Genomic DNA, 24747 nt, shown 5'->3' on the forward strand with positions numbered 1-24747 from the left:
CTCAGCACGCTGACCAGAAAACAGATACTTAGAAGTGAGGATAGCAGAAACTCAGAAAAAAAAAAGTCTCTGCCCTTGACCCTGTGCTCGGCAGAGTGGCTGAAATTTGCCAGCATTGCACCACAAAAGGTTCCAAGAATCCACACACTCATCTAACTCGGTGACAGTTCCTTTCCAAACCCAGAGCTTAATGAGTGAGGTCCAGGAAGGCTCCGTCCCTAACTCTTTACTAAACAGCCCTCATCAAAGAATGCCGCTGTCCCTCCAAATGGGCCTCGTTCTGTTTCTGATGCACAACCCCCTTCATTACAGAGAACCTGCAGCACATGCGGGAATTAGCTCTTGCTGCTTCTTACGGCACACAAAGCATGTTAGCCTTGAGATGCAAAGGCATGTTACAGAAATCTGCTAACCCGAACTAAAGACTCGATGAACTTTGAAACATCCATGCCCACTGAATGGAGTATTGGTTAATAGTGCCTTGTCTTCAGCCTCTGTGGTGGTTTGAATAGGAATGGTTCCTGAAGGCTCATAGAGTTGACCAGCCATCAGAGAGAGGCACTACTTGAGAAGGAGTAGGTGGTGTGGTGTGGCCTTGGTGGAGGCAGAGTGTCCCTGGAGTGAAGCTTAGAGATGTCAAAGGCCCGTAACAGGCTCAGCCTCTCTCTTACTGCTGCCCACAAATCCAGTGTAGAATTCTTCTCCAGCACCATGTCTGCATGTCACCATGCTGATAATGAGTTAAACCTCTAAAACTGTAAGCCAGTCCTGATTAAATGTTCTCTTATATAAGAGTTGCCTTGGTCACTATGTCTATTCACAGCAATAGTAACCCTAACTAAGGCAGCCTCTCCTCAGCCAAAGCAGGAAGGAGGCATTGCCCTCTAGAGCTCATGGTCCATCGTCAGTGACTCCTATTTGCATAGCCTCCTCTCTTGCCTTCTTGCTTTCCTGTAAGCCTAGCTCTCCTTTGGGGTCCTTCTGCACAAAGGCTGTTCTTCTATACCTGAACTACTGGACCTGCAAGCAGAACCAGACCCTTCCTTCCCTTCCTTCAGACCAGATTTTCCTCTCCTCCTCCCTGAGACTAAGACTTGGAATATGATTTTTTTTTTGACTGGCATAAGTCATTTCCTCTTCTTGTTGCGATTACCCACAGATTTCAGTTCCAGCGGACAACCAAGCATCTCAGCTCTACTGCAAACTTAACCCTCAGTGCTCTCACAGCTGTGTAGATGACCCATCTCGTCTCCTAACCTCTAAGTCCTGCGCTTGCTTTCTCCACGACTGTGGCCATCAGCTCATTTCAGCCGCTCATTTCTACGCAGTCTTAGATCTTAGTATTACCAAAAATTGCAACCCGAATATAACCTAAACTTCTAGCATTCAAACTTCCCCATCATTTATATTTCATTATAATTCTGTCTCCCAGGATAGCTCTCCAACAATACCCAATCGTCTGTCTCCCTTACTGCTTTTCATTCCTTCTTGTCATCACTGATCCTCGACTGCTTCTTTATCTCCTCAGTCTCTAGGAGAAGCACACATGTTTGAAACAGTCTCCATTGAAAGCAACTCTCCATTTGTGACACCCCTGTATCTGAATCATCACCAAACATGTCTTCAGAACATAGCCTGAACATGATCGATTTATATTGCCTCCGCCATCAATGCTGGTCCGCACCGTTGTCCCATCTCTCAGCTGGCGTTGCTGTCTAGGCCCATTCTCCATGCAGTTGTCATAATGAACTCACTAATAACTAAGACACAACCCTGACATCACTTCTATTGCCCCTGGGTAAAAGGTCAAGTCCTCAGTGTGAGTAACAAGGGCTTACCAACAATGATTTGTCCCCAATTATATTGTAGTCTTCTATGTGTGGGGGAATCGGTGTTAGGACCTTTTGGGGCTACCAAAAGATGCAGATGCTCAAATGTCTTATATGAAATGTTGTGGTGTTTGCACATATCCTACACACACCCTCCCATGGGATTCAAATTAAACATAATTCTTGGCATAAGTGTTATGAAGATAGTTATTACACCATTTTACTCAGGGAGCGCTCACAGAAAAGAAGTCCATACATGTCAATACATACATTGTCCACCCAAATTTTCTATGGATAGGTGGTAGGTTTATCTGTTGTATAACTTATTCATAAGAAAGATGTTTGTGTTTGTTAAATGAATTTTTTAAATAATGGGTCTTTAACAACCAAGGATGCCTTCTGTTTTTATTGATTTTTATTGAGCTCTACATTTTTTTCTGCTCCCCTCCCTGCCTCTCTCCTCCCCTTCTATCCTCTTCCATGGTCCCCATGCTCCCAATTTACTCAGGGGATTTTGCCTTTTTCTACTTCCCATGAAGATTAGATCCATGTATGTCTCTTAGGGTCCTCGTTGTTGTCTAAATTCTCTGGGATTGTGGTTTGTAGGCTGGTTTTCTTTGCTTTATGTTTAAAAACCATCTATGAATGAGTACATGTGATAATTGTCTTTCTGTGTCTGGGTCACCTCACTCAAAATAATGTTTTCTAGCTCCATCCATTTTCCTGCAAAATTCAAGATGTCGTTATTTTTTTCTGCTGTGTAGTACTCCATTGTGTAAATGTACCACATTTTCCTTATCAGTTCTTCAGTCAAGGGGCAAGGACATGTGCTCAGTTATGTTCATAGCAGCATTGTTTGTCATAGCCAGAACCAAGGATGCCTTCTTAAGAGCTTAGGCTCAAAGTTGGTGTCTAAGCAGCTCCCCAAACCACGTGCAGACTTGACTTGTCTTAGCTTGAATTGATTCCAAGAACATGTGTTGTTTATGTTTATAGCCTTATCACTTAGCACAGTGGCTGGATCAGAAGAAACGCTCATATGATTTGTGTAGGTTGGAAGAAGGGAATCTATGTAGAGTCATCAAACATGCCCGGGGTGATTTGAGATCTGTGTTAACACTTATAACAATATAAGTATATAACACTTATATTGGATAAGCAAACTCCCACCAATAACTATTATAATTTTTTATATCTTAAGGAAGAAACAAATCTCATCTTTGAATAAACGTTATGTCTTTGTTTCTGTTACCGCGCAGTCAACGACTTCATTTAAGCCACTGTACAATACTCAAGTTTCGCTGAGCCACGAACAAATATTTCACACATGCAGCCCACCACTCAGCCTCTGAGGTGGTAGGATTTTACCCCTGCTGTTCAGATGAGAAAGTTGACACCTTGGGAGTTGCTGTGACTTTTTACCCTTTTAGCTAGTAAGCTATGCCAAACATGAAGAAACTTTTATTTGAATAAAAGATAAAAAAACATTAATCTATTTCACTGTGAGTTTCTCAAAGCAAGATTTTAGCTGGCTAACTTTTATTCCATGTTGGTTGTAAGCAGTGTGTGCACTGATGGTAGGATTATTAAGAAAAATTTTAATAAAAACAGATCCCACTGTTCCAATGGATGGTATAAATATGGCACTCACCTGAAAGATATTATCTGGGGTGACCTGGGAGCAAGCTGAGGAGTAGAGATGAAGGGCAGGACGCTAGCCGTGTTGGCATCTTTGCTGTTACTGAGGAGGGATCTTCCTCTCTAGGCTTCCCGCAGAGCTCTGAAGGCCAATGATGGAAGGCTGCCATCTGTCCCCTGGGCCAGAGCCCTGATCAGGAGAGGAGCTATGGCAATAAGATGATAACTTTAATAGAATATGATAAGTATCTCTGGTTTGCACTCCATAAGTTTTGGGGTTCAGACAAATGTATCCTCAGAAGGCACTCCTCGTGGGGGGGAAAAAAAAGAAACAGAAATATTTCCTGTGTTAACCCTGGGTGGACCCCACAACTCCAGGCACTTGTATTTTAATAAATAAAGCTTGCCTGAAGATCAGAGAGTAAAACAGCCCCACCAGTCAGCGTTACAGACAAGACAAGGGTGACACACACCTTCAATTCCAGTAGCCACACTAGTTTGCCATAGAAACCAAGTGGTACATGCCTTTAATCCCAGCCCTAGAGAGGAGTGTAAGATGGGAGGAGACAGCTCACAGTCTCATTTTGAGATTCCTGGAGGCAGGATCACCATTTTGTACTGAGGATGAGGTAAGAGCCAGTGACTGTCTGTTTTGTTTTTTCTGACCTTCAGGATGAACCCCCAACATCTGTCTTTGGGTTTTTATTCATCGTGCTTAAGGCAGTGATGGAAGGTGTGCGTTTGGAAGGAAGGTCGACATCCCCCAGGTCCAAGACACCAGCATCACGAGGCATCACCATCTCACAGGCCACAGAAGTCCTCAGGACGCGCTTGCCACTGGGGCAGCACTGGGCCTGGGTAAAGTGTACCAGGAGAAGAACACCCCGCTATTCCATCAATGCCCCCAGAGGACTTTATCCGGAGCTCTACCATACTGAAATGCATGCTATTTTAGTACACTTTGAAATTTTCTGCTTTTATTATGTTTAGGGATTATTTTTATTTTGGGGAGGCCTGTACATTGGTTGTATCTAGTAAATATGCTAACGTTGGGACTATGGCTTGAATTCAAGAACTTTTGAGAAAAAACTTACAGAATTCCTTCAAATTTTACCTTTGGTAGATCTCTCTTTTCAGAGGCATCCAGTTAAACTGTGGTTACCTGATGCCATTGAAGTCTTCACAGCCTTCAGAGAGCTCAGAGAAGCTACTAAATACTCTAGCTTCAAGGCTTACTGGATACAAATTCCTCCTGCTCTCTTCCCTTGTGTCCACTCACGCGACTGCATTTGAGCTGAGTTCCAGCCTACCATAGCGTCTACGAAAATAAAATGAAGCAAACAAGCAGTAAATTTCTCTAGACAAAACTCAGGGGAGCAATCTCAACACACACTGTGCAATCCAGTGTCAGGGCTGGAGCCAGGCAGGGGCCAGAGGCTGGAGCCGGGAGGCAAGGGCACGAGAAAGAGGGTGAGAAAAATGGGAAGTTGACATCAGAAGTTCCTGGTCTTTTTCCTAATGTGATATAAATATATCCTCGCTGCATGTCAAGTATAATACATAGAGTTAATAATTTAATTGGCTCAAATGCTATTTTTTTTTTGGTTTTGGCCAGGAAAACTAAAAAGCATTCCCTAAATGACACAAAATATGTCCTCATTGGTCAGACTAGCAACGTTGAGTTAGTGGCAAAATGTGAAGAAATAAAATGTATTTTTATAGATGTCTGTTCGTATTCTAATGAGGAGAGAAACAAAAGGTGTGAATTTGGGTGGGTGGAGAAATAGGAGGCTCTGAGAGGAGGGAGGGGGAGGGAAATTGTAATCAGAATATATGGTAAGAAAAACATCCATTTTCAAAACAAAAATGTATTTTAAGAAAATTTCTAAGCTCAACTACAAATACACGGACAGACAGTATTACTAACTTCAGAAGAAAAATAAACCAAACAAACTATTGAGGGGCTGGAGAGATGGCTCAAAAGTTAGCACCCCTAGATGCTTTTCTAGAGATCTAGTTCAGTTCTCAGTACCCAGGGTGGGCGACTCATGAGCCCCTGAACTCCAGCTTCAGGAGAGCAGGTGTCCTCTTCTGGTCTCTCCAGGCACCTGCATTCACATGGCATACACTCACACAGACACAGAAATAAATACCAAATCTTAAAAAAATCGTCTTTTGGCTTCCTATGTTAAGCAAGAATTCCAACGAAGTTTTGTAATTATCTTGCCAGTTGTCTTAAACAAGACTTCATTTTCCAGGAATTAAGTCCTATCAAGTTAAACATTTATTTGTTTTTCTTCAGGATGATAAATTATCTTTCCAGACAAAGAGATAAATCCTTTATATATCATATCAATAATCACAGAAGTGAAATAGATATTAGAAAAAACAAACCTCTGTGACAGAGGGTTAGGTCTGGACTTTGTGTCCACCTGTTTCATTTCAAATCTTTCCGGTCACTGGGGAGGCAGCTTGTCATATGTATTGTGTACTGAGAATATTCTTTAGGCTCATGATTCCGGAGGTCCAAGGTCAAGGAGCCATTTCCGGCTGGTAGACTCTCAAGGCAGTACAAGAGATCACATATGAAGAGACAGGGAGTGGGGAGGGCACACATGTGCGCACATGTATTTGTTTCCTTTATTCTTTTTTTCCCATGAAAGCACCAGTGGTCGATGACGAGGGCTCTACGCTGATGGTGCTCTCTCGTCCTAACTGCCTCCCAAAGGCTCCAAGTCTGAACAACACAGTTGAGTCCCTACAAACACCGTTGGGATTAAACATGGCTTGTGTGGTTTGGAGGGAAAACCCCATGCTAGCCACAGCCACATAGAGGACTTCATGAGGATAGGGACACGGGCACCACCAGAAGCTTGGTTTTAGAGCATTAAAATTGACATGCAAGTATCTTTACAGTGGAATTATCAAGGAAGTATTGTATACGAGAGGTTTTGTTTTTTTTTTTTTTTAAATCAAGTATAGGTCAAGAGCTTGCATTTGCAAATACTTAGAGTATACACATGATGTATAAAGCCAGAAGACTGGATAAGGTCACAAAGCAAGTATGGAGAGTTATCTTGCATAATTATCATCATAATTATCACAGAGGAGGACCCAGCGAAGGTAACAGAAAGCAATGTTGCCATTAACAGGGGCAATGAGATAAGAGGCGAACTGAGAGGTGTGGTTTGCCACCTCTCTGCTTGTTGTTAACAGAATGTTAGACTTCCTTGTGGTGCATATGTTGGTAATGCGAACCAGAAATTGGTGTTGAGCTCCATTTGATTTTGCGTCCTCATCGTCTTTTAAGGATTCATAAATTCTCCATCCCGAAGACAGCGTGAGGTACAGCCCGCAAGGAAGAAGAATTCAATACATATTGCGATGCAATGGCAGAGAATTTGAACTTACAGCTGTCTCAGGACAGCCAGGAGCAGGACTCGTGCAGGGTGCTGTGGAAGCAAGGGTCACTGCAGACACAAAGAGCACACAAACTGGGGCAACACCGAAATCACAGCTATGATGCACAATTAATCACGGCAGCACGAACTACACAACAAAAATAATTAAAACCCCACTAACGTTTGCTTCAAACAGTTAAATCTAAATTAATAATATTGCACTTTCCGTGGGGATATTTGTCAGGACCGCTGGGGGTGCCTTTCTATGATGAAACTTAGTTTTTAAATTAGAAATACCAGGAAATTAAAATCAATAGCTTACTGTTGAGTTTAGCTAACTTACATGAGCACATACCATCTTTCTTTCCTTATTAAGACAATCCCATCACGGCTTCTCTTGGGCACATCCAAAATGCCAGGATCACTACTCTTGTGCTTTGGGTACCATACTTGGTAAAGTAAGTGTCCCTGGAGCATAGGCAGAACAATACTGATGAAGCCTGTGTGTGAAGCTGTCATGCATGACTTGTTCAACCCTACAACAGTATATTTGGAAGTCAGAAATCCAGATTTGAAAACCTAGGAACACAAAGAGAACGAGCTCTCACTCACAGGTACGTAAGAACAAAAATAACACAGCCCATATGTCTTAAACTTCAGTATCACTGATCACTTTAACACCTATCTGAGGTGTCTAGTCCCTTAGATCCTAGCTTCCTAGACCTGGGTCGTGACTGTGCAGTTGAGTATGGGCTCATGAAAATTTGGATCATATTGAAAGGTTTCTGAACACACACTAAGAACAAGTTGGTTGAAAATCAAATGCATAATGAATCTGGGATGTTATCGGTAGCACTTGTCCGGGTTGCATCCAATGGTTTCACCAGTGTCTTGGTTCCAAACACACAGTGTGTGCTCGCCGGCATGCCAACACATTGTGAACCGTAGGGCTTTTACTGTGTGTGCAAAGTTTTCTACCCTCAGGGCAGCATATCCGTTTCATTGTGGGAAGTGACAATATTGTCCCACAGTCATTCCCCAGCACCTAAGTGCCAAGTTAACATATTTCTGATAATATTGTTTTGAAATGTCTGGTTTTGAAAATTGATATTTGGGTTGCTGACTAGATATTAAAGAGATTCAATGAATTTTGGCTTGGGGTTAGTACAGAAGCTCTGAAGTTTCTGAAATGACCCTACACACACTTCTGACAGTTTGAATTATGTATTTGTGCACAGCAGAATTCTCAGCATTGATGATTATAATCAAAATATTAATCAGCTCAGTCATTATAGATGATCTATTACCTATATCATCAAATATTTAACCAAGATTAAATTATCTATGTAGAACAAACATACTCATTAGTATGTGCATTTGCTTTAATATTTAATAAATTGTGAAAATATATATTTACCAGAGAATGGTTTTAAAAATAAATTTCTTTATGATTTTTATCACCAATAAATATTTGATTCACAAACCTATTTTATATACTTATATACCTGGGGCCTTGTAAAACTTTATTTAGCAAAATGGAAAGTATTTAATAAGGTCTATCTTAAATAAACAGACTACATCTCAGGAAGCCAGACTTGCTTCTCTCTCTCTAGATGGTCTCCATATGCTGAAGGTAGCATCTGCTTACATGAGGTAACTGGAAGGAGTTGAGGTCCTTGGCCATTTGTTGCTTCCTCTGGTCTGGGGATTGCTTTTCTTTAGCTACTTCATCTAGAATTCGGGGTGCGCTACTCGGGTGCCTCGAGCTCTGAAGCCCACTGCCATGGCCATGGTCAGGGATTTCCTCTAACTCAGTTTCCTCTCAGGTGGGAGAAAGAGACAAATGTTTCCTCCCCTGAGTGACCCAGGCTGCCCAAGTAGCTCCATCATTCTAGGGAGTAGCTGTTCTTTCTTTCACAAATACTTCCATTTCTGTCATGGCAGAATTGTCACTTTTCTGTGGTCATTACCAGTGCCCTGACTTCTGATATCCTCTCTTAGAATGGAGTGAGTCAGGGACCCCTCTGAGGAAGTAAGTGCTCAAGTCTGAAACCTCCTTGCCATCCCTGGTGGTGCCCTGTGGCCTGGGTTTGCCCACTGCCATCCCTGATGGTACCCTGTGGGCTGGGTTTGCCCACTGCCATCCCTGATGGTACCCTGTGGACTGGGTCTGCCTACTGCCATCCCTGGGGGTGCCCTGTGGGCTGGGTCTGTCCACTGCCATCCGTGGTGGTACCCTGTGGACTGGGTCTGTCCACTGCCATACCTGATGGTACCCTGTGGGCTGGGTCTGCCCACTGCCATCCCTGGTGGTGCCCTGTGGGCTGGGTCTGCCCAGTTCACCGTTACACCTTGTTCTTGGATGTGAGCCCTTTGACCTCAGTGCTGCAGTAGTCCCTGGCAAGCTTTGCTGCTGGAGCTCCCATCTCACTGACTCCATAAGACAAAGGAGGCAGGAATGGTGGGTTTGTAAGAAGGCAAGCGTCTGAGTGCAGAACAATACAAGGATGCAAATAGAAAGAGTGCATTGTGTCACCACATGAGAGTGCAGTGTGAGTCAGGTGAAAAGGGCAGGGCTGCTCAAGGAGCCGTTAGATACATATGTACTTTATTTCACTTTTGTGTGTATATTAGTGGGGACATGGAGACTAAGGCCACGCCTGCGAAAGAAGGTACAGGTGGTGGAACTGGCAAAGCTATAAATAGCCAACCACTGCTGTCATTGCAGCACCTCCCTGCCCTGCTTGTTGGGGACCATGGGTGTAATAAGGGTTTGCCATCAAGTCATACACAACATGCAGAGAATATGAGCGTTTTTGGATCTCAGAACACTGCACCAAACATACACAAACACAAGCATGAAGCTATACTGTTCGATAATGAATGATTTAATTCATTATGCACTCTCAGACGCCTATGAAGCATGACACCAGGACCAAATTGTTGACTCAGAAAGTGTTCCTTATTTATGAATATTTAACATTTTTTTCAGTGCCTGAGCGATCTGATGGTGGATGAAGCAAGTGACGTTACCAGTGAAATCCATTCTTTCTTCAATAATTTAAGCACTCTGAAGCTCCAAAGAGACACATCTTTCCAAGTACTCAATTCTTTGGAAAGATGCTTTAAAAAGAAGTCAGCTAACAAAACCAAGAACCAAAAGCCAAGGCAGCTACAGATTGAAAATGGCCACTTTAAAGTTAGTCATGAGGTCTTAAAGCATGAAGTTTTTATGAGTAGTAAATTGTTAATGTTTTAATTGGCTTTAATACATTACCCAGCTTTCTTAGGCGAAAGTAAGTGGAAACTAGAAATCCTTAGGTGTGTCTTGGGGCTGTGCTATTCCTGGCCACGTCTGCATCCTCTCTAGGCTCCCAGCTGTCAGGAAGTGGACAACTCCCCCCTCAGGCGCCCACTGCCATGACCTTCTGCCTAAGCTCACAGGACCAAACAACCCTCTGAAATGTGAGATGAGTCGAATCTTTTCTTCCTGAAGTTGTTCCTCTTGGGCATCTTGTCAGAGTGACAGCTAACTAAAGTGGCCAGCCGCCCCTTCTCCATAGCCCATGGGCTTCTTTTCATCTCAGTGTAAACTTTGCCACCCAAGTTCAAAATGCAAACCGAGGTCACAGTTCCAGTTCTCCATGCCCAGATTCCAGTTATTGCTGTCCTAGTCCTCGAAATATCACAGCTCACAAAAACACAATCTCTTTATAGCTTCAAATGAAATGTTGGGGCTTTATGGAAAACAGTTATTTCATGGTGAATAAAACAAGGAAATATTAGGGTGAACAATGAAATAGTTGTGTTCATCTAGTTTGTTGAAGCAGGAAGAACTTAGCTGTGTGGTGGAGAATGTGATCCAGATGGGAAGGATTGACTCAGCTGAGACAAGGAGGCATCGGGTCCAGGTGTCCATGGAAACAAATCAACCTTATCTGAGCTCATCACGTGGGGGAGGGCGCAGAAGATGTTAGAACCAGAATCTTAAAACAATGTTTAGAATTAGGCATTCAGGAGGCAATGAAATGTAATTTAGAGGTAAGAAATCATGTTAAACTCAACTCAGCAGCCAGGCATAATGGCACACACCTTTAATCCCAGCACTTGGGTGGCAGAGGCAGGTGATCCCTGTGAGACTGAGGCCAGCCTGATCTACACAGTGAGTTCCAGAATAACTGGAACCACATAGTGATGTCCTGTCTTGGTAAAAACAAACAATTTAATTTTAAAAATGAGAAAGAAAATCAACTCTGCACGTATCAGTTTAATTCCTCACAAGAACTCAGTGAGACAGAGGTTACAGTGTCCTTTCATCTTATTTTTTGTGATTTTATTATTTGAGATTTTTAGACAGGGTCTCGTGTAACCAGACTCATCATGTAACTGAGGATGATCTCCTCCTTCCCCTGGTGCTCAAGAACTCTAATTGAAGGAGAAATATGCAGTTTAGTGAATAGCTTGTGGACCTGGGTATCTGAGTAAGAAAGGAGCAAGGAGGTTAGACAATGGCATAGCTTTTCTGCTCCCCTACATGGCCCCGTACTGCATGGACGTCTTGCTGTAGGACGGAGACCATGATCATTTTGTCACATGACTATGACTTTATTTGCTCAAAGCATAGCACACACTTGGACTAAAACTGATGATCAGTAAGTGGTAGGTGATGGAAGAGTCAACTGGCCAGTCCATTGTCCCAAGGGAGCTGGGAACAGGAGGCCGCCCCAATGAAGATATCTAGGCAAACCAGAAGCAGCCGGGTCAGTGGTGCGGTTACTGGACAGCCGGGTGGCGAGGAGCTCAGAATAAGTTTGAAGAGGATTTATTGAATATGTGAACTCCAGTATGAGCACTGGGTGCTCTCATTTCCCACTCGTTGGATGACAGAGACCAAGATGACAGGATGACTGTCAAGAAGCTACCAGGGCCACATTAGGAAGCATCTTCTTTTAAACGTGTTTGCTCAGGGCAGTAGAAATAAGCAGAAACGACTTCTGCATGGTGTAATTCCATCATTAGGATGTCCAGCACTTTATTGATAGGAAATGATTTTCACAAATAATCCTGTCGTTTTCTGAGATATAAATGAGAATGCTGTAGAAGAGGAATTGCCATTCAAAACACCAAAGGCACAAGCTGCGCCCAGTGCTGCGTCTCCCAGAATGAGAGGGTGAGGACCCCTGCTTATCTATTTGGAATTTAGCATTTGAAATAGACTAAAGGATGCCAAACTTCTTTTGGTTATAAATAATGGCAATGTAGCGATGGGTAGGTTTCTGGGGAAGCAAACACATGGCCTTAACAATCATTTCCTGCCCTCTGGTCTGTGAAACCAGTGGCCAGGCACAGCTGGTAGGAATTCCTAGCCCCCAGCAGCAGTTACCAGGGATTATAGACACTGTCCATGTGCTTCGGTTTAACTTGCATCTCATTCATCCGCTGCTGGCATGAGAGAGAATGGCAAAGGCAGGTAACTCAAACACCCCAGCCCCAGCTCCAGAAAAGCGTGTGGCTGTGGCGCAAGGTGATGAGTTGACCCTACTGCCCCCAGTCAGTGTTGATGAGGTTCGACAATGATAATGTGTCACATGCTTTTCTCCTGCACCTGGGAGACAGAGGTTGATTTCTGTGAGTTCAAGACCAGCCTGGTCTACATAGCAAGATCCAGGCTATCCAGGGCTGCATGCTGAGGCCCTGTTTCAAACCAACGGCAAAAATAATCAGAGAAAATAATGGATAAAATAAATTTTAAAACCCAGTTCACATCAAGCAATGGGTTTACAGATACTCATAAGATAGGACTAATATTTGAAATCCCTCAGGTTGTCATTTTAGAGTATTTATTAAGTACACAGTGCTATGGCAAGCTGCATAGGGAGACAATTATGGAGACTGATTTGAAGGCATGAGTAGATGATCCGAAAGGTTCACAGATAAGGTACAATGCAGGAAAGAGGACCGAAGAAGGAAGTACTTAACCCATTAGGACTCAGTGGCTTTTATGGATGCTATATTTAAATGGAGTCTCAATGGTTCGGGAATATTTCACTAAATGCAAAACAAGGGAATTGAATTGTAGCTGAGAGAATCAAGTTGAGGCTCAGAAATACATAAAGAAATTCAGGGCACGCAGCTCAGGTATGAGCAACGTAGAGAAATACATATCTAAAACGTTAGTTAGAGTGCAGTCGTGGAGTGCCTGGAGCTCTAGGCGGTGGCAATCCTTCTCTCTATCCAGACTCAATAGCTCTTGATACAGTAATGGAATGTTCTCTACCTGCACAGCATGTCAGCCCCTGGGCACAGGCACATGTGGCTAATGAGCGCTCGCTTGCAGTGTGGCTCATTCAGTAAATAAATTAAAATTCTGATTGAATTTAAATTAAATACATTGAACTAATTCGAATATATTAACTCTAAATACAGGTAGATAGTGGGTACCATGTTGGACGTGAAGATGAGGGTACTCAAACTTTTACACAAGAGGCTGAAGAGATGCCCCAGCAGTTAAGAGCCCCTGCTGTTCTAGGGGACTTGACCCTCCTCTGGCCTCTGTGAGCACGCACACCATACTCTAAGCCACACTTGCAGCAGTGCTGACTTACTGGGAAGAGTTCGCTTTAGAAACAAGCACTGCCAGCAGAGTCGACACCATCTTTAGTTTAGTGATTTCATCCAGTCAGAAACGGCTTGGAAATTAATTAATTATATTGCAGGATGACAATTAATGGAAGAAATGTGGCTGAGCAGACTAGATAAAAACAGCAGCAGATGGTAGATTCTGGCAATTTTTTTAAAAAAAAATTCCAGCACAACAACGTGACTGACTTGTGACTGTTGAGGAACATGACATTTTTTCCCCCTTGGATGCAAAGATTCTGTCTTACTCATGCTAGGTGATTAACAGATGCATTACTAATGTACCATTCGGGAGTCACAAGGTAAAGACCTAAGAGAGGACAATGGCAACATTCAGGGTGTACACGGCACTCAGGGTGTACACGGCACAGCACTCAGGGTGTACACGGCACAACACTCAGGGTGTACACGGCACAGCACCTCGGGCCTCCAGCCTTACAGAAGTGCCACTTATCAGTAATCATGGAAAAGAACAACCATGTAACGTGTCGTTTGCATTCTGCATAAACAAACTTTTATGTCTTTAGCCTGTAGGGAGGCATGTCATGGAGAAATCATACAGGTTCTCAGGTTTACATTAAGGTCTTCTGTCAGGCTCAGCCACCTGCTGGTCCGGATGTGCAACTTACTCACTTTGGTTCCTGCCACTGGTGTCTGGCATACAAGTAGGATCTCAAGAACATGTGTTGACTCGAGGAATCATCCTGTATTGTTTTCACTGAGGCTTGTATACTTATATTGTATGTTCACTTTTTTTTTTTTATTTTTTTGTTTTTCGAGATAGGGTTTCTTTGTAGCTCTGGAACCTGTACTGGAACAGCCCCAGGCTGGCTTCGAACTCACAGCGATCTGCCTGTTTCTGCCTCTGCCTCCCAAGTGCTGGGATTAAAGGTGTGCGCCACCACTGTCTGGCTTGTATGCTTACTTATAAGCCTAATTGTACACGTACAAACTACTGTACGGTTAGACATTACAGAGACACGATAAGAGATAAATGCCCTTATCATCTACAGGCACTCTTGGAAGGTACGTTTGGAGTCTGTAATAAGAGTTAATTTAAGCTGCAATGCTGTAATTTTTAAAAGGCTTCAATATGCTCCTTTCTAAAAGTATTAGTCCGTTTACTTTTTTTTGCTTATAAATTCCTTTGGCTGAGTCTTCAGCATTTTATTATAGCTGCAGATGTAGGCATTTCATTCTGCCACCTAGCTGTGCTTATTTTAGGATAAGCATTATCCAAAACACAGAAATATAAAGAATTCTAGTACACGATCCCTACCCCTGAGGAGCCCAGAACCAGTGAGAGAATAAACCGGCAACAGATTATGGCCTGCCTACAGTAAGATGCATGAACAATATAATGTTAACTCCAATTGCAATAATAAAGGCCCAAGAAAATGGCTGTGGCTATCTGGTCATTCCATGACAAAACCGCATGGGACAGTTTTGAAGGTTAGGATTTAAGAACGGTACAGTCTTGGGTTTGAATCTCATGCTCCATCGCCTTTCACTTTTAGTGACTAAGTCTTTGTAGACATGTGGTCCTCATGCAGAAAAACACTCGCCCTCTTATACAGCTGAACTGGAGTCCACACAATGAGCACACCTGTCGTGTCCACCTCGACCTGCAAGGAAGATGCAACACAGACTCTTCTAACTGCAGTTTATTCAGGAACCTTGAACAATCTTCTGACCTCTCACCCCGAGGAAAGCCAGCCCACAGCTTAAATAACCTCTGGGTAGCCAACCCCAGCATGCCACGTGGGAGATGCAGATAGGTCCAGAAACACGGAAGCAAGCCAGATCTTTGGCGTTAGCCATATATGGAGTTGTTTACAACCGAGAGCACTCACCATCGGGGAGATGGAAGGGGGAAACCAGTGCCATCTTTAAGGCGCAGCATTATGCAGCTCTCTACACACATCCGTGCAATCCTGCTCCCATATCTAGGAACAGAATGGAAGCAGTCATTCCCAAGATTGCGATAATGCTCCTGGCCCCTTCAGTCTCCCGTGGGCAGGCACTGTCATGGTTTCTGAGGTGAGTTCACATGCGACTAGTTTTGTACTTCATATCAATAGAATTACAGAGTGAATGTTTTTTGGCTGACACTTGCTGGAAGTATTTGTGAGCGTCATCCATTTCAACAAGTACTTGGAGAGCAGTGATTCTCAGTTCTCCTGGGATCACAATTTGTGAGTGAAATACGGTGTAACTATTGGGGAACACTAGCGTAGTTTCCAGCTGGGGCTGTGTCACACCGAGCTTCTATGAAGGAACAGCTCTAGAATGAGTGGTCGCACAAATATCCTCAAAGCACAGCAAATTCTCACAGCTCCACCGGCTCACTCCCTGCAATTGCCATCTTTTATTTTATTTCTATCTAAGCGCTCCAGTGGGTATATAGCGGTATCATCTTGTGACATTAGTTTTCATTTTTGTCCTAGCTTCATTTCAGTTGCTGTGATAAAAACACCCTGACAAAAAGCTGCGTAGGGAAGAGAGCTGATTTCAACTCAGAATTCCAGGTTATAGTCATGGTTACGTGGAAATCAAGGCAGGGACCTGTAACTGCAGTCACATCATAGCTATGATTAAGAGAAGAAAGAAATGAATCAATGTGCACTCGCTCTCTTGCTTGTGCTGATCTCAATTTCTCACTGTCAAACAGTTCTGGACCTGTCTATGTGGGTAATGGTGCCACCCACAGTGAATAGGGTCTTCCCACCATCCCCTCACAGACATGCCCACAGGCCAACCAAAGGGGACAGTCCTTCACTGAGACATAGGCCAACCAATAAGGACATCCTTTACTGAGACATAGACCAACCAGTGTGGACAATCCTTCACTGAGACACAGATCAATGAACGCAAACAACCCTTCACAGATCTGCCCAAAGACCAACCAATGAGAACAAACCTTCACTGAGACATAGGCCACCCAATGTAGACAATCCTTCACTGAGACATAGGACAACCAATGAAGACAATCCTTCACTGAGACTCTCTTCCAAGGTTATTCTAGATCCTACTGATTTTACAACTAAAGCGAGTCATAATATATTTTTTCTATCACGAATAAAGTTATCAAGTTTGATTTATTAATGGAAGTTGAACCTTAACTGTGACAATATCTTTGGTGATTTGTCTGTTTAAGTCTTTTGACCAGTCTTAAGTTAGATTGTTTTTTCTTATTGATTTGTAGGAGTTATTTTCATATATGAGTTTTTTATTGGCTATGTGTACTGAGAAGATGTCTCCTGGTCAGCTGGTTGCATTCTTTACTCTTAATTGTATCTTTTGATGGACAGAAGTTCTTACTCTTGCTAGACCCATTCCTCTCTCTCTCTTTCTCTCTCTCTCTCTCTCTCTCTCTCTCTCTCTCTCTCTCTCTCTCTTCATTTCTAAGAACTTCAACAACTTGCTTAAAAGTTTTTAATCTACTTCTTGGTGGCAGACCTGTTCTTCACGTCCTTCTAGGAGCTGTAAGGCTTTCCTGTTTACATTTAGATCCACTCATAGGGAAGTGATTTGTTTGCCCTGTTTAATCTCTCTCTACTTGTGTGAACTGAGACTCAGTCTCATTTTCTTCTTATCCAAAAAGGGGAAATAGTGCCTGCCTCAAGTTATGTGCTGATGAAGGAGTCAGTATGCTTAGTGTTTTCCTCATCAGTCACGTGATGTATAAGGTGCTACACTGGGTTGTGTTCCTTCCAAAGGATGCAGGTAGTCAATCAAATGCACAACCTGGCTCAGAAGGAAAAGGCAGTGGGGTTCTGAGTTCAAGGCCAGCCTGATTTACAGATCTAGTTCCAGGGAATCCAGAGCTATACAGAGAAATCATGTCTTGAAAAACCAACAAAAAAAAAAATCCCGGCAACTCAGAAACAATTGTCCTATAATGCAGAACATAATACATATTGTAATCAAGTCATAAAAGCATCATTTTGAGAAAGTAAACAATGAAAGGAAAGGGAAAGTTGAAAATGGTCAAACATCAGAGGCCAGGACCTAGCAACAGAGATGGGAACAAAGTTCTGACGGAATTGTCTTAATGTGCAATTTTCATCCATTTTGGTTAAAATGAAAGATTAAAATAGAATTTCTTATTGAAGAACGTGCAATAAAACTAGAACTCTCATCCACTCAAAACATGACTTACGGTGCTGTAAATAGCTCAGACCCTTCTGGAAACTTAAGTAAGAACCACAAAATGATTTTTCCATTTCATCTAGCAATCCTACTTTGGGAAGTTTATACTGAGGAATAATTAAAAATGTGAAAAAATATGCATAGAGTTTGTACCAGACTTGCTTAGAGTAGCGGAATAGTAGAAGCCACCAAAATGTGCATCCTTGGGAGGAGATGGGGACGTTGCTTCTGCCAAGACTCTCAATGGGCTACAAAGCCATATAAAATGATGGTGACAAGGGCTTGTACTACACTTCAGATTGGTGAGGATAATTTACGAGCAGCTTCTGTCTGTGGCTGAGGACGTGGACGAGACAGCAGGTAAAAAAAATAAATAAATCATTTTTTGAGGATGGTGAAAAAAATGGAAAGAAAGTATTTGGGGGGTTTCTGTTTAGTGCTTTTTCTATGTATGTTTATGTGATTCTTTTCTATGGTTTTTTATGTGCATTGGTGTTTTGCCATGGGTGTCAGGTCCCCTGAAACTGGATTTACAGATAATTGTGAGCAGCTATGTGGGTGCTGGGAATTGAACTTACATCCTCTGGAAGAGCAGTCAGTGATCTTAACCACTGAGCCATCTATCCAGCCCCTGTTTACGTGATCTTTGCACTTTGTATCTCCCCACTATAAATCTCCTTCACATGTCTGCTTCTGCCCCACCACTAAAATATGGCATTTCTCTAAATCTAATTGGCACCCACTTCTCTCCTTCTACTAGACAATGAACTCCTTGTGTTTCTAGCTCCAAATATGGGTTGAAATGTAGACAGCCATTCATAAACATCGGCTCAAGGAATGTACCTTGCATCAACAACCAATCAATGAAACCATCATGCAAGGGCCTCCAAAACCTTTTGGTGCCAGACTGGAATCATTCAACTTGGAATTATTCTTAATTCTTTCAGGCACTGTGAGAATTTTCAGCCTTTTAAATCCTAACCCATGCATTCCTGGTGGTCTTTGGAATCTAGAATGTAAATGTGCAACCAGTGTCGGTTAGAAAGGGGACGTCGGGAAATTTCTCTTTGGCTGGAGATTTGTGTCATGCACAGTTACACCGCCCTGTGTTCATCCCAGATGTAAGAGACTAATGCATACATCACAACTACCACAAAAGCCGAAGCCTCAGGAAGAGCCCCTGAAAAGGGCTTGTAAACCGGAGGCATACTTATCAAGCCAGTGTATGCAAAGATGTGGAAGCAGGCCTTACAAATTTAGTCACATATTCTAGGCGAATTTCTCATAGACCGAAATGGTCAATAGGTTGTAAATTGGTGAAGAAAGCGGAACGGTTAGAAGACAGATGTTTTCTGTGCTACACATGAGAAATTCAATGCTCAAAAGTTTAATGGTAAGCTTCCTAGTCAACCTCTGGAGCCACAGACATCTCAAGCAGGGAAGAACTTTGAACAGCTGGAAAAATCCATGGTGTAAGTTTGTTCTATATCGCTTGTGGTTTAAATCACACATGCACACACACACACACACACACACACACACACACACACACACACACACAAATACAAAATGGAAGGGAAAGAAGGGAAGGTCCCTAGAAAACACTGGTAGTGAGGAAAGGGAGAATGCTCTGAGCCCAATCTCCAGCACATCTGGGGGCCTGGGAGTGCTGGCCATGATGAGCGGACTATGCCTGCAATATCAGGGCTGTGGAGGCAGAGACAGAGACAGGAGGATCTCAGGGCTGGCTCTCTGGCCTGCCTGTCTAACCAGATGGTGAGTTCTAGGTTTGGTGAGGAAGGAATTCAGTCTCAGAAAATAAGGTAAAGAATGATGACATAAGACACCTGAAGTCAACTTCTAGCCTCCACATAAATGTGTATGTACACCCAAGTACACAAAAATACACACACATGCACACACACGCACATGCACACACACATGCACACACACGCAGTACACATGCACACGCACGTGCACACACATGCACGTGCACACACATGCACACGGGAGAGGGGAGGCAGCAGAGAGGCAAAAGGAAGTCACTGAAGACAAGGACTGCTGAGGGAAGGATTACACGGCGCCAGGCTGTAACCACCTGACGTTTGCCAATACACAGCTTTGGAAGCGGCTTTCTGACTTGTGGTGAGTGCATTAACATGATGAAAATAATGAATGCCTTTCAGGTGGTTTTAAAGATTAAAATGACATGCACAAGTATGTCACACTGTATGTTTTGTGATGTTTTTAGCACAATGTCAACTATAACAAACAATCGATTATACACATTATGGCCAAAGTTGTCATTATAACAGTACCGTCAAGTAGACTAGCCCCTGCCACTTAGCTCCCGTGATGGGGAGGGCTAACTCCAACATGGAAAATGTTCTCTTTTTATTCCTTTATATATTATCAGTAGAGATTTCTATTCTCCTACAAGTGCTTTTCAAATTTTCATACATAATCATATATACCTTGCTTTGCTCACGCCTTCCATGTCCTCCGTCATCCTCCACCGCACGAGCCAGACCCTTCTGCAGAAGTGTTTCTGCATTACTGCTCAAGCCTTCCATGCTAAACTGACCCCAGTTAGATGGCAGATGACAGACGTGCCTGCCAGGAGTAACTGAGGGCTGAGTGTAGGCGCCTGCTGTCTAAGGTCTAGTGGAGTGAGCAGAAGGTTCGCAGGCCATCTTTGTGCACATGGGCAAGGGGTCCTCAACCCCAGCCACGTGAGGAACAGGACCCAGCTGGCTTGGGCCTTGGCTGAGACACAGTCTGTGTGTCCGCAGGTCTGTGTGTCCGCAGGAGCAGGTTCCTTAAGGATGACTCAGATAAAAATCCCTCCCGAAGCTCCTTCCTCCTCCAGCATCCCTGGCCCTTTGAAAGTCCGAGTCATAGTCTTGTGATTATCTGTAGTCCACTTCCTCTGCCCCTGCCACGGGGCAGATCTGGACACGCCCCCCCTTTGCTCCAAATCAAGGTAGTTAGCTTTGCGTTTCTCCTACCATGCTTGCCGCTATCTGGTGTGTTCTTTCTTGTGTCTGTTTTTCCTTCTGTCTCTGTGGTTTGCTTTTCGCTCATCACGGTCCGATGTTGTTGGCCCATTTTCTTTGCTCTCCCCACAATGCACTGCTTCACCTCTCTATTATTATTACATTTTATTTATTTATTTGGGCATGAGTGTAGGTGGATGGGTGAGTGCCACAACACCACAGCATACGTGTGGAGGTCGGAGGACAGATTTGGGGGGCTGGTTCTCTCCTTCCAATCATGTCCTGGGGAACAAACTCAGGTCAGTCAGGTTTGTCAGCGCTGAGCTGGCCCCATTGCATTTCTCACACACAGTGGAAAAGAGGCTTGGCAGCAAGAGATGGTATAGTTACTGCCATAGCTCGGAAACCAGCATAGTGTCCCAAGATCAGACACAAGAGACAATTTAATTAACGTTTTTCCTTATATCTTCAAAGTTTTAACCATCCTCGAATATTATACTACAAAAAGTTAAAGCCAAATCAAAAGACTTTGAAGAGGAAGGGAACAATTCCATTTTATTAACTATAAAACAAAAACAAAACTTGGTTTGTTTAAACTTATTTGGTCATGATTTTTATCTGAATATAATGTGGGGAAATGGCATGGTGTGTGAATCATTAAGAAATACAGCAGGCAAGAAGTAAATCAGAGTCTGTTAGAGCTGGTACGGATGCGTCTGCACAGTGTATGGGGCGTCAGGTTCTTCATGTACCTAGCCTTAGACTCCTATCACGGAGCTGGTAAGACAGCTTAGACCCAGGAAGGATGACCTTGTGATCTTGTCCCTGCGTGCTCTCCTCTTCCGAGCCATCAGCCTAGATTCTAACCACTGTAGCTTCTGCGCATGTCCTTCCCCTAAGAGGCCTCAAAGCCTGCTGTCCATAAGCTAGAGAAACATACATGGAGAGCTGTTCTCACAGAGGACCCCAGGTAACTCGGAACTGAACACCTGCCTCCATCATGACTACCACAGGACACATTGTTACCACACATGGCTTCCCGAGTGTCCACACATTTCGCTTAATTCACAAACTGGGCTAACTAACTTTTGAATTCCATCCCTCTTGTCAAATAAAACTGCAGCCATCCTCAGGCGTGAGCAGCCGTGGCTTGTGTGACAAGAAACAGGACCGAGAAAGCTCTTTTAAGACGAACTTGAAACAGACATTCAAGCAGTGAGTTTTTGAACTTGAAGTATTTAAGTGTGGCTTTCCTCTAGATCCCAGCCGCCAGCAGTCTGTAGCTGCTCCTTCCTTTCTGCCACAGACCTCCTGCAGAGTGGGCTCTTGCAAGCAATAGAGACCACATCCCGGGGAAGCTCAGAGCACCTCTCAGAGGCAGTGAAAAGACTTCTTATATGATACATGAGTCATCTTGAAAGCTGGGGAGGATGGGCACACTTTGGTGGAGAACAATCTTCAACGGACAGACCCACCACCTTGGGCAGGCGCCGGTCCACCTCACTAGATGAGGTTCCCATAGGACCAGTGACCACAGTTCAAAGCAGGCTTCTCCCAGCTGAAGTGATTCTTTTGGCTACTCACTAATTCTTTTCCTAATGATTTCAGGCCTCCTACTCAAATGTTTAAGGAAATGTGAAACCAGCTAGACAAACTTTTCTTAACGACTAGGTACTTAAAATGACGGATACGGAAACCCCTCCCCCACTCCCAACTCCCCATCATTGAAAGATCATTAACTTTAAGAATATATGATGAATTCTCTACTTGTGTAATTTTGTTGTTGTTGTTGTTGTTTTTCTTTTTTTCTGCAAAGAGCTCCTGGGGGCGAGGGGCGGGAACCTCAGAACCTCAGAGTAGTGTGTGTGTGTGTGTGTGTGTGTGTGTGTGTGTGTGTGTGTGTGTGTAAGTGAAAATGTAGCAGGTTTCAATTGCCCGGTCCTTGGCTCCCGGGTGCCCCGGCCTGCTGCGGACTGAGGAGCGACTGCAACCCGCGTGTCCCCACCCCCGCGCCCCGCGCCCCGCGCCCGCCCGCGCAGCGTGACTGGCGGCCGCTGCAGCGGGCTCTGGGAGACGCGGGCCGAGAGCGCAGAGCCGGGAGGCGGCGGCTGGTGGCGTCGGCCGCGCGGTCCTCCTCCGCGCCCCTCCCCTGGCGCTCGCGCTGCCTGTGCCCGGGAAGCAGCGGCTGCTCGCTGCTGGCTGGGGGACCCGCGCGGACGCGGGGGCGGCGGGAGCGCGGACAGCACAGCTGCCCTGGAGTCGCCGAGGGGACCCCGGCCTGCGCGCATCCAAGTGAGGGCTGCACCCCGCCAGCCCCAGCTCCGGTAGCCTCTCCGCCTGCGCCCCACGGCACGGCACGCGCCGTACAGCCATGAACACCAACGACGCCAAGGAGTACCTGGCCCGGAGGGACATTCCTCAGCTTTTCGAGGTAAGAGGCTGAGTGGCCAAAGGGTCCCCAGCGGCCATCCCCGGGACTCGGAGGGCCAGCGGCTGGCCGCACCTCCCTTCCGGTGCGGGCTACCTAGTGAAGGTGTTCATAGAAGCTAGAGATCCTCTCGCCCCAGACAAGTCGCCTTTCCCACGGGTTGCTAGGGTCCCTTTCAAATGTGGGTTTCGAAACCCGCATCTTGGGATCAAGTTTCCTTCTTCAAGCCAGGTTCTGGATGTAGGCTGCCCTCAGCGCATCCCTCAGAGATGGGTACCCAGAGTGGACAGGGGACCGTGGCCTGGGTCTGAGGGTCAAGCCAGGTGAGAGTACAGTCTCCCACATGGAGCCAGGACAGGAAGCTGAAGGGTCCAGAGTTGGGACCTTTGCAGGGAAGGGAAGCATGGAAGAAGCAACCTTCCCGGGGTAGGGGGAGAGAGGGTGGGCAGCTTGAGGAGAGGGATGGAGAAGGGGACGGACACACACACACACACACTCAAGTGTAGCACTACCTCCTGGGTCGGTGATGCTCTGTGCCGCCAGTCAATGAACTCCTGAGCGCGTTTGCTGGATCCAGTCTCTCCTCCCCGCTTCAGCCTTCAAGCCCCAGCCCTCCCGCCCACCTACACAGACTGGGTCGAACTGGGAGCGGCCAGACAGGCGCCAGGCGCGACTCCTGTTGCTAGCCTCTACTGGCTTAGCAGCAGCATCCGCATCAGGGACCAGGGGATGCGGTGGCACTCAAAGAGTGTGAGAAAGAAGGCTCCAGGTGTGAGCTACAGGAACCTTGCTCAAGCCACAGCAGCCCTCCTGGAGAGAAGTCCTGCTTCATTTTCTTCTTTCCATACTCGATTTTAAAACACTCCTAAATCCAAAGTGCCTTTGGCTTAGATTACAAGACATAATAAAATTTTAAAAAGAAGCACAAAGCCAACCTTTATAGGCTGAACCCTCAAAAAACCTGGCCTTCCATTTCAAAGGAAATGATAGACTAATACAATAAACTAAAGGCCATGCATTGTTCCTTTTCCTGCTTGTTCTGTTCAAAGGAAAGTGTATCTCAAGAAAATAATTTTTACAATAATCCCTTACATCCCCTCAAGAAACCCTATCTTAACACAGGAATCATAATTACAGGGCTTTTTTTTGCCTTGTTTTGTAAATATAGAAATGAAGAGCAGAAAGATTTAGTTTTTAAATCATAAATGCGAAGACTGAAACAAGTTTTATTTCTACTCTTCTGAAAGAATGATAGCTTCGTCGGTAGGCGAGCCTCCCGACTGCAAAATGTGGGAAGTGCTCTCTTCCCTGGTGCCAGGTAGCTTCCAGAAAACCTGGACAGCCTGGTCACAAAACTCTACACTGTGGGCGCAGAGAAGTTATGACAGGAGTTCTTGGGGCTTCAAGCTTTTCACTGGCTTTTCTGCATATGAATGGAATCTCTCAGAATAGTGCACACACCTACAAGGAAGTCATTTTTTTGACTTCCTTTTGAGAGGCACTAACGCAGTGTGCTGGATTTGAGATCTGGTCTGCAAAGGGCTGGAAGGAGATGGCCAGTGACTTCGTGGTTCCTTCTGAACAGTGAGAGGAATCTGCTGTGCCCAGTCCAGAGGGAAGCACCTGATTGTCGCTGTGATGAGCACAGACCACAAGCATCAAAC

At 44.5% G+C, this 24747-nt stretch overlaps 1 protein-coding gene and 1 long non-coding RNA gene across 4 annotated transcripts in view; one reads left to right on the top strand and one right to left on the bottom strand.

The window, feature by feature from the left end:
- Positions 1-3484: 3484 nt before the first annotated feature.
- LOC125412778 (uncharacterized) lies at positions 3485-23702 on the bottom strand. Its single transcript, XR_007235696.3, has 3 exons — positions 23596-23702; positions 4582-4785; positions 3485-3673 (listed from the first exon to the last, which is right to left on the bottom strand). It is a non-coding gene; the product is annotated as an uncharacterized LOC125412778 (long non-coding RNA).
- The window catches only part of Ak5 (adenylate kinase 5), a 170408-nt gene continuing 168456 nt past the window's right edge, over positions 22796-24747 (top strand). The window contains exon 1 of one of the 3 annotated variants that reach the window (XM_087897463.1): positions 22796-23086. In XM_087897463.1, coding sequence (XP_087753589.1) covers positions 23027-23086 — 60 coding nt within the window. In that variant the 5' untranslated portion in view covers positions 22796-23026. The remainder of the gene's footprint in view (positions 23087-24747) is intronic. The other 2 variants (XM_085677535.2, XM_048453554.3) reach the window with 2 other exon arrangements.

Source organism: Myodes glareolus, chromosome 17, assembly GCF_982192425.1.
Source record: "Myodes glareolus chromosome 17, mMyoGla1.1, whole genome shotgun sequence".
NCBI classification, from domain to species: Eukaryota; Metazoa; Chordata; class Mammalia; order Rodentia; family Cricetidae; genus Myodes; species Myodes glareolus.